Here is an 11,533-nt window from a genome sequence, read left to right on the forward strand (position 1 = left end):
ATCTTTGGCTGCAAAGAATATAATCAGTCTGATTTCGGTGTTGACCATCTGGTGATGTCCATGTGTAGAGTCTTCTCTTGTGTTGTTGGAAGAGGGTGTTTGCTATGACCAGTGTGTTCTCTTGGCAAAACTGTATTAGCCTTTGCCCTGCTTCATTCCTTATTCCAAGGCCAAATTTGCCTGTTACTCTAGGTGTTTCTTGACTTCCTACTTTTGCATTCCAGTCCCCTGTAATGAAAAGGACATCTTTTGGGGGTGTTAGTTCTAAAAGGTCTTGTAGGTCTTCATAGAACCATTCAACTTCATAGAACCGTTCAACCGTTCCAGCTTCTTCAGCGTTACTGGTTAGGGCATAGACTTGGATTACTGTGATATTGAATGGTTTGCCTTGCAAATGAATAGAGATCATTCTGTCGTTTTTGAGATTGCGTCCAAGTACTGCATTTCGGACTCTAAGGGAGGAGGTGTGTGTGGTAAGTTATATCCTTTGCCTGGGTGCTAGGAGGGCTGCTCATTCAGCACATCTGCTCTAAGTTCTTACTGTGTGTTGAGCATGGCGCTAGGCAAGAGAATAGGTTTAACCAAAAGCACACAAATCACAAACCATTGAGCATGTGAGCCTAAAGGTGAGAAAAAGTAGAACCTAAGCTTGGAGCAGGGATTCTCAAACTCTGCTGTGCTTGGAGATCTTGAGAAAATTCAGTGACAAGGGCTCTATTTCCAAAATATATAAAACAGCTCATGCAGTTCAATATGAAAAAAACAACCCAGTCAAAAAAACGGGTAAAAGAACTAAATAGAAATTTCTCCAAAGAAAACATACAGATGGCCAACAGGCACACGAAAAGTTGCTCAAACTTTTTGCGTTTTAGAGAAATGCAAATCAAAACTATAATGAAGTGTCACTTCACATCGGTCAGAATGGCTGTCATGAAAACATCTGCAAGTGACAAATGCTGGAGAGGCTGTGGAGAAAAGGGAACTCTCCTTCACGTTGGTGGAAATGTAAATTGATACAGCCACTGTGAAGATCAATATGGAGGTTCCTCAGAAAAACTAAAGATAGAGCTATCGTATGATCCAGGAATTCCACCCCTGGGCATTTACCTGGAGAAAACTCTAATTTAAAAAGATGCATGCCCCTCAGTGTTCACTGCAGCACTCTTCACAGTAGCCAAGACATGCAAGCAACCTAAATGTCCATCAACAGATGATGGATACGGAAGATGTGGTGTATGTATACAATGGAGTATTCCTCAGCCATAAAAAAGAATGAAATAATGCTACTTGCAGCAACATGAATGGACCTAGAGATTATCACAGTAAGTGAAATAAGTCAGAGAAAGATAAATATCATATGATATCACTTATATGAGGAAACTAAAAATATAATACAAATGATTTACAAAATGGAAACAGACTCACAGGCATAGGAAAACTTATGGTTAACAAAGGAGAAAGAGATAAATTAGGGTTTGGGGATTAAAAGATACACTCTACTACATGTAAAATAGATTAGCAACAAGACCTGTATAGCACAGGGAACTATATTTAATCCCTGTAACAACCTATAATAGAAAAGAACCTGACAAAAAATATATTACATATGTGTGTGTGTGTGTGTGTGTGTAACTGAATCACTTTGCTGTTACCTGAAATGAATACAACGTTGTAAATCAAGTGTATTTCAATACAAATAAAATAGTTAAAAATAAAAATTCAGTTGATCTGGATGGGGCCCACATTTCTACACATTTGCAATTTCCCAGGTGACACTGATGCTGCAGGTCCCCAGGTCACAGAGAGTTGCATGAGCTCTGTTAGCAACTTGAGAACAGGCTAGGAGCAGTTCAGGGTCCGCTCTGGATGAACCATGGTCAGGATGACCAGCAAGGAACTTTCTGGAGGAACCCTATGAGGTCTTTCTTTCTCCCTCACACCAGGACCCCTTGTCAAGAGGCCAGGGTGCCTTTGGCCTTTCGCTTACCTGACACAGTCTCGACTGGCGCTGGTACCTAGGTGGGAGCAGTTACAGAAAAGCCAGCATTCAGGAGGGGTTGCCTAGACTCGGGCGCGAGACGACAGCAAGGGTCCCGGAGCCCAAGGTGCTTTGCTCATCGGGTCCTCCTGTCTTTGCAGACTGCGCTGGGTGCAAGGAGGAGATCAAGCATGGCCAGTCGCTCCTGGCGCTGGACAAGCAGTGGCACGTCAGCTGCTTCAAATGCCAGACCTGCAGTGTCATCCTCACTGGGGAGTACATCAGCAAGTAGGTCTCTCCCCGCCCCGCCTGCCTGACCTCTGCATGCCCCAGGCCTGGCCCCACATGGCCCTTGGCCTGAGTCACCAGCAGCATCTCCCTCCATTTCTGTCCGGCTGCCACACTCCTGCCACAAATGGCACCCCACTCACCTTGGACCCTCACTCGGTGCTTCCTCTGTTCTGAGATGCTCTGCTCTGTTCTGAGCATGTTGCTCCTCCCCTTCCTCTGGTCTCAGGTCCCATACCCTCCCCTCAGAACTGGCTTCATACCACCTCTTACAGGCCCTCCACATTGGCCCTCCCAGTGGCCCTCAGCGGCCCTATTGGTTTCCTTCGGGTAGGTCAACACCATTTGCGATTGTATATTTAACCATGTTACCTTTTTAATAAGGATAATAATATTAGCTGTCATTTATTGAGCTTTTAGTATGGACAAGGAATGTAATAACTGCTCTGTACAAGTTATCACATTAAGCCCCATGACTACCCCCATTAGGTGTTAACCCCTATTTGAAAAGCTGCAGAAACTGAGTCTCAGGAAGTTATTGCCACAGTGATTATATTTAGTGTCTGTCCTCACCAGGGTGGGACTTTGTTTAATTCACTGCAGCCTGTAGCACAATGCCTGACCCAAAGTCAATAATACAGCTGTTGACTGAAATGAGATAAGAGTTGTTGTCAGGAGAGACGGCCTAGCCCCGACACTGAACACTAGACAAGGCCCCTTGTGCCAGGCCCTTATGACCATATTTACATACTCAAGTACCTAAAAAAAAATTAGGGCCACTAGCCCTCAGAACTTTTTACACTTTGATCCAGACATTTTCTAGTATCACTCTCTGACCTGATGCTAGGATGTAGTAAGCATTAAAGTTGTAGTATGCATGGTTCTGCTGCCAAGAAATAAGAGAGACAGGCTATATGCATAAAATATAATGACTCCAGGGTACATGTGATTCAGAGCTCAAGAGAAGTTCTTTTCTTTAAGACCTTTCCAATCAGAAGTGACAGAAAACCCAACTCAAACTCCCTGAATGCAAAAATGGGAGTTTATTGACTCATAGAAATGGGAAGGCCAGTGGCATTCTGGCTTCTGGCATGGCTGAATCCAGAGGCTTAAAGCTGTCATTAGCCCTTCAGAAGCCCCACCCTCTCCCCAGTCTTTCTTGTCTCTCTCAGCTCTGCCTTCCTCTGTGTCTGATTCATTCTCAAGCAGGACCTCTCCAATTGGTAGCAAAGATGATTACCAACAACTCCAAGCTTTGTTTCTAGCAGCTTCATAAACCTGGCAAAGAGAGAGAGGCCTCTTTCCCAAGAACTCCAGCAAAAGTCCCACAACTGCCTCTGATTTGGCCTCCACTGGGTCACATGACAATCCCTGACCAATCACTGGCCAGAAGGATCTAAACCCTTGAGTCAGAGAGCAGCCCTTTGTAATTGTGAGTGGGAAGGGGTGGTTCCCAGAACTCAGGCAAGGTACTGCTGCTATCAAAAAGGGAGGCAGGTACTAGCCAAACAACCCTTGTCTGTGTCAGAGGTCTAAGCCACAGGCTGTGGCTGTGACTGTTCACTTCTAACTAGCAGAAGTGGTATCTGGAATATGTGAGAGCTTTATGGAAGATGGTAATATTTGGGCTGGACCTTGAAAAGGGGTATAAGATTTGAAAATGCAAAGGAGAGCTTGTAGCCAGAATGCCCAGCCTGAGCAAGGGCAGGGAGTTGCTGGCCACATCCATCCTGTTTGCTGGAACTCGGGTGTGTGCACAGGTGAAGTCCAAGGCTGCAGAGGTGAGTTGAGGTCACAGCCTGAGCGCTTTGAACACATATTAGTGGGAGTTTGGCATGCATCTCTGTGCCTGCCAAGTAAGGTGTTCCCTTGATGAGATGCCAGCCAGGAGTCCTTGAGTCTGTGAATTCAAGTCCAAATTCTCTGGGGCAGTAAGGGTTTGCTCAGAGCTCCTTATGAGCAGGTCCAACCCAGATTATCTACCATGCCTTAGGCCTCTGCAGCTGGTCTCTGGGCTCTTCATCCATCTGCCAGCAGAGTGGAAGGTGCTTAGCAGCGCCGGCTCTGGTATTGATGCCCAAGTTAGAAGCCCAGCCCACTTGACCTCAGCAAGAGACTCAGCTTATCTGAGTCTCAGTTTTCTTCATTTATAGAAACAGGGCTAAAAAGAAGAACCCTCATAGGGTTCAGAGATCTGTGCTTTGTACCTAATCAATACCCAGTAAATATTAATTTTTACACTCTGCCTCTTTTTAGAATCATGTATGTCTAATTCCCAAAGTCACCTCACCCAGCAGCAGACAGTGCTTCCCAGGCATGCATGGGGAGCTTGTCAAGATGCAGATTCCCTGGGCCCAAATTAGGAGGTGTTGGCATTTATACCCAAATTTTGCTGTTTCATTGCACCCACCTCCTGACAAATGACTTTATCCCCCTGCAGGGTTACCCTCCTACCCCACAGAGTGTGAAAGGGTTGAGGGTGAGGGAGGCTTGTCTCATGGACCCACAAACAACAGTGTCACCTCGTGACTTTGCTGAGCACCAGTCCTCAATGCTGCCTCTCCTTCAGGAAACACTGACAGCCCTGCTGCCCAGGGTGGGATCCCAGTAGTACCCACAGGGCAGCAGCATGGATGTGCCTGGTCTAAGGCCTCTCTGCGTGTTAGCGAGTTCTGTCCCATACAGAAGATGTCATCGGCACCTCAGAGAGAAGTCATCAGATCTGGGCCTTAGAGCTAGGCCGGGCCCGAGCTGGGCTGAGCGCTTTGATGCCCCCAGTCATCCCCACCTTGGCCCTTGAAAGCTGAACCCAGACATCCTTTGGGGACTCCTGTCAGCCATCATGGGGATCCCCCTAGGACAGGTGCTGTGCTGAGCCCTGGGACACCCTGGAGCCACATCCTTTAATTCTCATGACAGCCTGCTGAGAAACCAGACCATGTGGATTTGAACCAGCACTAGATCATTTGAGTTGGGTTTTCTCATCCACACAATGGGAAGACCACTAATTCCAACCTCACAGGACTGCTGCAAGTATTAAATGAAATAACCTATGTAAAATACCATCAGAGAGCCCAACACATACCGAGCAGTAAATATCAATGGCTACTGTAGTAGGGGATAGTGTAAGAATAACTAACAATAATCTTATTACTGCCCAGTAAGTTACAAGCACTGGGCAAGATTGAGCACTTAGGAGATGACTGGGGAGGGCAAGGGTTCCTGTTTTCTACTGTTGTAAGAGCATAGTCATATGATTCTTTTTGTACCAGTGTTTTGTTAGAAAAGGAACCCTTGCTGCTGCTGCTAAGTCGCTTCAGTCGTGTCCGACTCTGTGCGACCCCATAGATGGCAGCCCACTAGGCTCCTCTGTCCCTGGGATTCTCCAGGCAAGAATACTGGAGCGGGCTGCCATTTCCTTCTCCAATGCATGAAAGTGAAAAGTGAAAGTGAAGTCACTCAATCGTATCCGACTCTTAGCGACCCCATGAACTGGAGCCTACCAGGCTCCTCCGTCCATGGGATTTTCCAGGCAAGAGTACTGGAGTGGGGTGCCATATGCAAAAAATTGATCACATTGATGACCTCCTGAAAGGGAAACTGGGAGAGACTGAGAGGAGGGTACAGACTTTTCCCCTTGTGGCTTTGCAGTGTGCCAAATGCAGATATTACCTATTCTAAATGGAAGCTTTTTTTTAAAATGACCTTTTAAAAGAGTCCTTTAGGGTAAAAGGAAGAGACTAGGTCTGGAAAATCTGAGGAGAGAGCAAAGAAGAAGAGTGAGGGACCCTCACAGCCAACAGCAAACAGTACTTTCCAGGCATGCATGGGGAGTTTGTCAAGATGCAGGTTCCCCAGCCCTCTCACCCCAGGGACTGTCTGATCCTGTAGATCTGAGGGGTGTCTGGGCAGTTTTTGCACTTGGAACAGCTACCTGAGTGCTTCTAATCTTGGTCCAGTCACAGTTATCTTTGGGTCTGGGAAATTCCACGTGACACCCCCGCGGACCCCCCTAATTTCCTCTTCCTGTGTGGATTTCCTCTGCAGGGATGGCGTTCCGTACTGTGAGTCTGACTACCACTCCCAGTTTGGCATTAAGTGCGAGACTTGTGACCGATACATCAGCGGCAGGGTCTTGGAGGTGAGTGGGTACAAGTACCTGTGAAGATGACTGAGCAGGTGGCCTATGACCCCACAGAGTCATCCCTGAAGAAGGGGAAAGTCACCCCACACCCCTTTTTCCTTAGTTTCTACCTCCTCTGCTTTCTCTACCTCAGCTTAGCTTGCTACATGACCTTGAGCAGATAACCCTGCTTCTGTAGGTACCCCTCAAATGAGAAGCTGGACGAAATTACTCCTTGTTCAAAAAATGTCGTGTTGGAAATATCAGTTGTTTCTCTGGATTCAGACCCAGATAGATTACTGGGGAGTGATGATTATGATTTTCTTCTTTGCCCTGCCTAAAGGATAGAGCCTTTATTTTTTTAAGCATTTGGTAATGTGCTGATTTATGAACCAGCTTGTCTAGCAGCCTGCTCCCTAAGCCCTTCTTTGGCTGGTCCATCACCATGGCAACAACTTTCCTCTGCTTCTGATGCACAGCTCGCTCTGCCAGTGACAGACAACCTGCAGCACCCATGCTGAGCCCCTCCCCGAGCCCCCATTCGCTGGCCTTCCTGGCCTTCCCTCCCACACTCTCGGCCCAGGCAGCTGTCTTCCTATGCCTTGGGACCACCCACCTTGAGGAGTCAGAAGCAGGAAAGAGTTTGGTGCAAATGAAAAGCAGTGGCCTAGTATTCTGTTCATACCAAGTCAAACAAGTAGAATCGAAATGTCATACATTCTTTTGCTAGGCAAAAATTCTAAAGTTTTCTGAAATATATACATTCTATTATACATTCTATTTATATATATGTATACAAAAGCTTTCTAATTTATATTTACTCAAAATTTTGATGTAGTTTCATGTATTTTGGCATCTAGAATCACAGCTAAAAGTCTAGAAAATTAATTATCTTAGTGATTAAAATAACTTGAATGAGGCTTGAAACTCCTAACCCAGTTCTGAGAACATAAAGAAATATTGTTGGTTAAGAAGACAGGAAATTAGCATGTGATACAGTATTAATAACTAAAGTACAGATTTTGTTCAAATCTCAAAAAATGAAAAACAATAGCCTAAGAGTACAAATAATTGGGTGCTAATATTGACTCAGTTGCTTACTCATGCTCAGATTTTGGGGTGAGTGTCTTTGCCTTTCTAGTTCCACATTTTCTCATCTGACAGTGGCTGAGGGACAACAGACTGGGTCAGGGCTTACGAACAGAATCATTAATTCTGACAAAGCTGGCTGGGAGACCGAGGTTGCCTGGAGTTAGCAGTGTGTTGAGAAGGATCCTACAGCCTCAGCTCGGGAGAAAGTGTAGCAGCCAGGAAGGGACTCTGAGGAGATGCAGTGTGTTGAGAAGGATCCTACATCCTCAGCTCGGGAGAAAGTGTAGCAGCCAGGAAGGGACTCTGAGGAGATGCAGTGTAGTTGAGCCCTGAGGGTGAGAAGGAAGCTGCCCTGTGAAGGGCTAGAGGAGGAATGAGCTTGACCCTTTCAGGGAACAGAGAAGAAGGCCAGTGTGGCTGAGTTCTATAAATCAGAGCTAGAGGAAGATGGAGTAGATCATAAAGGGCATATCATATCAAGCTTTATAGGCCTGTTTAGGAGTTTATGTTTTATAGTAAGTGCAGTGGAAATTCATTGGAGAATTTTAAACCAAAGAGCAACACTGTAAGATTTCCATTAAGAGACTATAGGGAATCAGAGAATAAGATAAATGCACAGAGTGGATAAGCCATCAGGCATTTCCAAGGAGCAGTAGGAGTGCAATGTGGAGAAAAATCATGAAACACAAGTACATGGAGGATTTGGGCCCAGGTTTCTGAGGCCTGATACCAGGGCGAGACGTCTGGAATTCACAGGACAGCAGAGGGTTGGGGAAAGGCCAAGCAGAAGTGACCTGCTGCAAGCTGCGCCTTGGGGAGAAGAACATGATGTCCACAGGCTAAATTTAAAGGAAAGAAACTGGAAGCAGGAGACCTGCAAGAAGACCTCGACCCCCCGAGGGCTTGGGAGGTACTGTGGCAGTGGCAGGGTTAACCAGCCTGTCTGCAACACTGTGGAAGTTGAATTCCAGTAGCTTTGCAACCATGGGGCCGCTTGTAGATGCAGCCATCAAAGGGGAAGAGGCCAAAGGTTGAACCCAAGTGTGAGGCCCAGGTGAGAGGAAGTCTGGTGTTGCCATTGCGGAAGTGCAGATGGCAGGGAAAGGCTGATCTGAGCAGAAACACGTGAATTCCCTTTGGGAAGGAGTGTGGTGGAAACACCAGGAAATTTTCAAGAGGACAATGAGAACGTGGACCAGAGGTGAGGGACAAAGCTCAGGCCTGGAGGGAACAGTCTCCAAAATGCTAAGATTTGAACAATAGTCAGCACCCTGGGAGTCATCAGGATTTCTTAGAGAAAGAGGAGAGGGCTGAAGATAACATGGGGAGTGGCAGCTTGCAGGAGTGCAGAAGGAGACTGAGAAGTCAGAAAAAGAGGAGGAGCGCTGAGGGATGCAGGATTGGGTGAGACTGGGGAGAGGTGGTGAGAGGACAGAACTCCAGAAAAGATGGAAAGTAAGTCAGAGCATTGGGCAGATTCTGCAAGAGCAGTTAGTGATATGCAGGCTGAGAAAAAGCTGTGGGGTGTGGGACACGGTCACGTTCAGGAGAACCACTTGTCAGGTCTGCAGAATTGTGGGCAGGGGCACCCACAAGTAGCGGGGGTCAGTGGCCTGTTGTCATTCAGACTTTGAGTCATATCCGACTCTTTGTGACCCCATGGACTGCAGCATGCCAGGCTCCTCTGTCCTTTACCATCTCCCAGAGCTTGTTCAAACTCATGTCCACTGAGTCAGTGATGCCATCCATACATCTCATCCTCTGTCGTCCCCTTCTCCTTCAATCTTTCCCAGCATCTTTAACAGCATCATCTTTTAGAATTTGAAATAGCTCAACTGGAATTCCATTACCTCCACTAGCTTTGTTTTTAGTGATGCTTCCTAAGGCCCACTTGACTTTGCACTCCAGGATGTCTGGCTCTAGGTGAATGATCACACCATCGTGGTTATCTGAGTCATGAAGATCTTTTTTGTATAGTTCTTCTGTGTATTCTTGCCACCTCTTCTTAGTATCTTCTGCTTCTGTTAGATCCATACTGTTTCTGTTCTTTATTGTATCCATCTTTGCATGAAATGTTCCCTTGGTATCTCTAATTTTCTTTAAGAGATCTCTAGTTTTTCCCATTCTATTGTTTTCCTCTATTTCTTTGCGTTGTTCACTTAGGAAGGCTTTCTTATCTCTCCTTGCTATTCTTGGGAACTCTGTATTCAGATGGGTATATCTTTCCTTTTCTCCTTTGCCTTTCGTTTCTCTTCCTTCCTCAGCTATTTGTAAGGCCTCCTCGGACAACTGTTGTGCATTTTTGCATTTCTTTTTCTTGGGGCTGGTTTTGATTACCACCTCCTGTACAATGTTAAGAACCTCCATCCACAGTGCTTCAGGCAGTCTATCAGATCTCACCCCTTGAATCTATTTGTCAGTTCCACTGTATAATCATAAGGGATTTGATTCAGGTCATAGTTGAATGGCCTAGTGGTTTTCCATACTTTCTTCAATTTCAGTCTGAATTTTGCAATACGGAGTTCATGATCTGAGCCATAGTCAGCTCCCGGTCTTGTTTTGTGCTGCCTGTTTAGAGTGTCTCCATCTTTGGCTGCAAAGAATATAAACAGTCTGATTTTGGTATTGACCATCTGGTAATGTCTATGTGTAGAGTTGTCTCTTGTGTCGTTGAAAGAGGATGTTTGCATATGACCAGTGCATTCTCTTAGCAAAACTCTATTAGCCTTTGCCCTGCTTTATTTTGTACTCCAAGGCCAAACTTGCCTGTTACTCCAGGTATCTCTTAACTACCTACTTTTGCCTTCCAGTCCCCTAAGATGAAAAGGACATCTTTTTTTTTTTTTGGTGTTAGTTATAGAAGGTCTTGCAGGTCATCATAGAACTGTTCAACTTCAGCTTCTTTGGCATTAGTGGTTGGGGCATAGACTTGGATTACTGTAATATTGAATGGTTTGCCTTGGAAACAAACAGAGATCATTCTGTCATTTTTGAAATTGCACCCAAGTACTGCATTTCAGACTCTTTCGTTGACTGTGAGGACTACTCCAATCCTTTTAAGGGATTCTTGCCCACAGTAGTAGATACAATGGTCATCTGAATTAAATTCGCCCATTCCAGTCCACTTTCACGGATTGCTAAAATGTCAATGTTCACTTTTGCCACCGCCTGTTTGGCCACTTCCAACGTACCTTGATCATGGATCTAACATTCCAGGTTCCTAAGCAATGTTTTTCTTTACAGCATCAGACTTTACTTTCACCACCAGACAAATCCATATGTCACTGGCATATGTCATTGAGAAATCATAAAAGGAGACTTTTCTTTCCAGAAGGGAGAGACTTCAGTTACACGCAGGGCCAGAGCCTCAGACAGGAATTTGTCCCAGCATTTCCAGGCTGCTCTGAAATCATGTCAGCACCTATCTTTCCCCCAAGTGTTACTGTCATTCAGCATTGTTGGAGCCCCCTCTTCTTGGGCAGCTCTTGTGACTGGGTTTCCATTGATTCCATTTGTATGAGGCTCCATTAGCATCTTGGATGTATTGATTTTTTTTTTTTTTTTACCTTAGATCTGTAAGAGAATTTTGCCAGTCAACTAGTTCACCCTCCTTGCTTTACAGATGAGAAAAGTGAGGCCTGAGACATGTGGTTCTTTCCAAAGTCATATGCTGTATTTCTGGTAAAGACAGAGCTGATACCTAGGACTCCAGCCTCCTGTATTCCACACCAGTGCCCACAGCTCTCAGTTCTCCAGGGCCATTGACACAGTGGGATGTCAAGAAAATACACAGTTGGAGTTAAACAGACTTGAATTCGAGTTTTATCTCTTCTAGCCATGAAACCAAGCAAGTCTTTCTTTGAGTCTTAGAGTCTTTATCTATCAATGGAGAATACTACTGTTATTTAACTCCTAGTAGATATATATGCCAGTGTGAAATCATGGAAAATATATATAATAGTTTCTGCCCCTGGTTCCTGGCACAGAGCTCCTAAAACCCTTGTAATTTCCTAAGTGATAAGAACATGAGGAGCATATTTTGTTCTACCATT

The 11,533-nt window shown here is 45.4% G+C and overlaps 1 protein-coding gene across 9 annotated transcripts in view; it reads left to right on the forward strand.

Annotated features, from left to right (window-relative positions):
• The window catches only part of ABLIM3 (actin binding LIM protein family, member 3), a 137,370-nt gene that overhangs the window by 72,487 nt on the left and 53,350 nt on the right, over positions 1-11,533 (forward strand). For all 9 annotated transcript variants that reach the window (XM_010850515.1, XM_010850522.1, XM_010850514.1 and 6 more), the window contains 2 exons: positions 2,140-2,266; positions 6,314-6,407. In XM_010850515.1, the coding sequence (XP_010848817.1) occupies positions 2,140-2,266; positions 6,314-6,407 (221 nt within the window). The remainder of the gene's footprint in view (positions 1-2,139; positions 2,267-6,313; positions 6,408-11,533) is intronic.

This window comes from Bison bison, unplaced genomic scaffold (assembly GCF_000754665.1).
Source record: "Bison bison bison isolate TAMUID 2011002044 unplaced genomic scaffold, Bison_UMD1.0 scf7180017864291, whole genome shotgun sequence".
NCBI classification, from domain to species: Eukaryota; Metazoa; Chordata; class Mammalia; order Artiodactyla; family Bovidae; genus Bison; species Bison bison.